Raw genomic sequence first — 3909 nt, 5'->3', positions numbered from 1 at the left:
CTGATACATTACTGTAGTACTCACACATTACACACACATATACACACACTGATACATTACTGTAGTACTCACACATTACACACACATATACACACACTGATACATTACTGTAGTACTCACACATATACACACACTGATACATTACTGTAGTACTCACACATTACACACACACACATATACACACTGATACATTACTGTAGTACTCACACATTACACACACATACACACACACTGATACATTACTGTAGTACACACACATATACACACACTGATACATTACTGTAGTACTCACACACTGATACATTACTGTAGTACTCACACATTACACACACACTGATACATTACTGTAGTACTCACACATCACACACACATATACACACACTGATACATTACTGTAGTACTCACACATTACACACACACTGATACATTACTGTAGTACTCACACATATACACACACTGATACATTACTGTAGTACTCACACATATACACACTGATACATTACTGTAGCACACATATACACACACTGATACATTACTGTAGCACTCACACATTACACACACTGATACATTACTGTAGCACTCACAAATTACACACATATACACACACTGATACATTACTGTAGTACTCACACATTACACACACTGATACATTACTGTAGCACTCACACATTACACACACTGATACATTACTGTAGCACTCACACATTACACACACTGATACATTACTGTAGTACTCACACATTACACACACTGATACATTACTGTAGTACTCACACATTACACACACTGATACATTACTGTAGTACTCACACATTACACACACTGATACATTACTGTAGTACTCACACATTACACACACTGATACATTACTGTAGTACTCACACATTACACACACTGATACATTACTGTAGTACTCACACATTACACACACTGATACATTACTGTAGTACTCACACATTACACACACTGATACATTACTGTAGCACTCACACATTACACACACTGATACATTACTGTAGCACTCACACATTACACAGACTGATAAATTACTGTAGCACTCACATGTTTTGTATATATTATCAATCCTCGCTGTCCCTAGAGCTACAAACCATATTGTGATGTTTACAGCCCTGAACAGATTCCCCAGACAAATTTTTACAGTAAACAAAAGCAAAGCCAAGAAAATAACCCAGACACTAAACTGTCACCCCCTCACCAACAAAGGGTTACTCTAGATCTGATCCCCTGCCCCTCCCCCCTGTAGGCCCCTGGTGTCCCCTCCTCCTACATTAGAGCACAAAAACACAATCTCACCCCTCTCTGTTATCCACAACAACCTCTCCGCTCTGAGTGTGGTTCCTATTTAATGCCATCCTGTGGCTGGCTGAGGGGCTACTGAGTCTGGTTGCCCCTGTTCTTCGCCGGCTGCTGGGGGCCCAGTATGAGAGATCAGGAAGTAACAGCCCAGTGTGAGCTATCACTGTGACTCACAGTCAGGTGACCACTCCTGTGGGAGAAACACAGAGACAGGTCATGTGTACAGTGCTGGTTAAATCTGCGCACAGCTTAATGTACAGATACATTTATATATTTACTACAGCTCAGCAGACACTGACACACACTGATACATTGTTACACACACACACACACACACACACTGATACATTTATATATTTACTACAGCTCAGCAAACACTGTCACACACTGATACATTGTTACACACACACACACACTGATACATTTATATATTTACTACAGCTCAGCAGACACTGACACACACTGATACATTTATATATTTACTATTTACTACAGCTCAGCAAACACTGACACACACTGATACATTGTTACACACACACACTAATACATTTATATATTTACTACAGCTCAGCAGACACCGACACACTGATACATTGTTACACACTGTCACACACTGATACATTTACTGTCACACACTGATGCATTGTTACACACACACACACACACACACACACACTGATACATTTATATATTTACTACAGCTCAGTAGACACTGACACACACTGATACATTTATATATTTACTACAGCTCAGCAAACACTGACACACACTGATACATTGTTACACACACACAGATACATTTATATATTTACTACAGCTCAGCAGACACTGACACACACTGATACATTTATATATTTACTACAGCTCAGTAGACACTGACACACACTGATACATTTATATATTTACTACAGCTCAGAAAACACTGACGCACACTGATACATTGTTACACACACACACACACACACACAGATACATTTATATATTTACTACAGCTCAGCAGACACTGACACACACTGATACATTTATATATTTACTACAGCTCAGCAAACACTGACACACACTGATACATTGTTACACACACACACACACACAGATACATTTATATATTTACTACAGCTCAGCAGACACTGACACACACTGATACATTTATATATTTACTACAGCTCAGCAAACACTGACACACACTGATACATTGTTACACACACACACACTGATACATTTATATATTTACTACAGCTTAGCAAACACTGTCACACACTGATACATTGTTACACACACACACACACACTGATACATTTATATATTTACTACAGCTCAGCAAACACTGTCACACACTGATACATTGTTACACACACACACACACACTGATACATTTATATATTTACTACAGCTCAGCAAACACTGACACACACTGATACATTGTTACACACACACTGATACATTTATATATATAGTACAGCTCTGAAAACACTGACACACACTGATACATTGTTACACAAACACACTGATACATTTATTATTTACTACAGCTCAGCAAACACTGTCACACACTGATACATTGTTACACACATTGATACATTTATATATTTACTACAGCTCAGCAGACACTGATACATTTATATATTTACTACAGCTCAGCAAACACTGACACACACTGATACATTGTTACACACACACACACTGATACATTTATATATTTACTACAGCTCAGCAAACACTGTCACTCACTGATACATTCTTACACACACACTGATACATTTATATATTTACTAGAGCTCAGCAAACACTGTGTCACACACTGATGCATTGTTACACACACACACACTGATACATTTATATATTTACTACAGCTCAGCAAACAGTCACACACTGATACATTGTTACACACACTGATACATTTATATATTTACTACAGCTCAGCAGACACTGACACACACTGATACATTTATATATTTACTATTTACTACAGCTCAGCAGACACTGACACACACTGATACATTGTTACACATACACACTGATACATTTGTATATTTACTACAGCTCAGCAGACACCGACACACTGATACATTGTTACACACTGTCACACACTGATACATTTATATATTTACTACAGCTCAGCAAACACTGTCACACACTGATACATTTATATATTTACTACAGCTCAGCAAACACTGACAGACACTGATACATTGTTACACACACACTGATACATTTATATATTTACTACAGCTCAGCAGACACTGACACACTGATACATTGTTACACACACACACTGATACATTTATATATTTACTACAGCTCAGCAAACACTGTCACACACTGATGCATTGTTACACACACACACACACACTGATACATTTATATATTTACTACAGCTCAGCAAACACTGTCACACACTGATACATTGTTACACACACTGATACATTTATATATTTACTACAGCTCAGCAGACACTGACACACACTGATACATTTATATATTTACTACAGCTCAGCAAACACTGACACACACATATACATTGTTACACACACACTGAAACATTTATATATTTACTACAGCTCAGCAGACACTGACACACTGATACATTGTTAC

The 3909-nt window shown here is 37.6% G+C and overlaps 1 protein-coding gene across 1 annotated transcript in view; it reads right to left on the bottom strand.

Moving 5' to 3' along the window:
* LOC128666642 (WW domain-binding protein 2) overlaps window positions 1–1493 on the bottom strand; it is a 57004-nt gene extending 55511 nt beyond the window's left edge. The window contains exon 1 of the mRNA XM_053721350.1: window positions 1315–1493. Coding sequence (XP_053577325.1) covers window positions 1315–1373 — 59 coding nt within the window. The 5' untranslated portion in view covers window positions 1374–1493. The remainder of the gene's footprint in view (window positions 1–1314) is intronic.
* Window positions 1494–3909: the final 2416 nt, after the last annotated feature.

This window comes from Bombina bombina, chromosome 7, assembly GCF_027579735.1.
Source record: "Bombina bombina isolate aBomBom1 chromosome 7, aBomBom1.pri, whole genome shotgun sequence".
Classification (NCBI taxonomy): Eukaryota; Metazoa; Chordata; class Amphibia; order Anura; family Bombinatoridae; genus Bombina; species Bombina bombina.
Note: the sequence above shows the minus strand (reverse complement) of the source record. Positions and strands in the feature narration are given on the sequence as shown.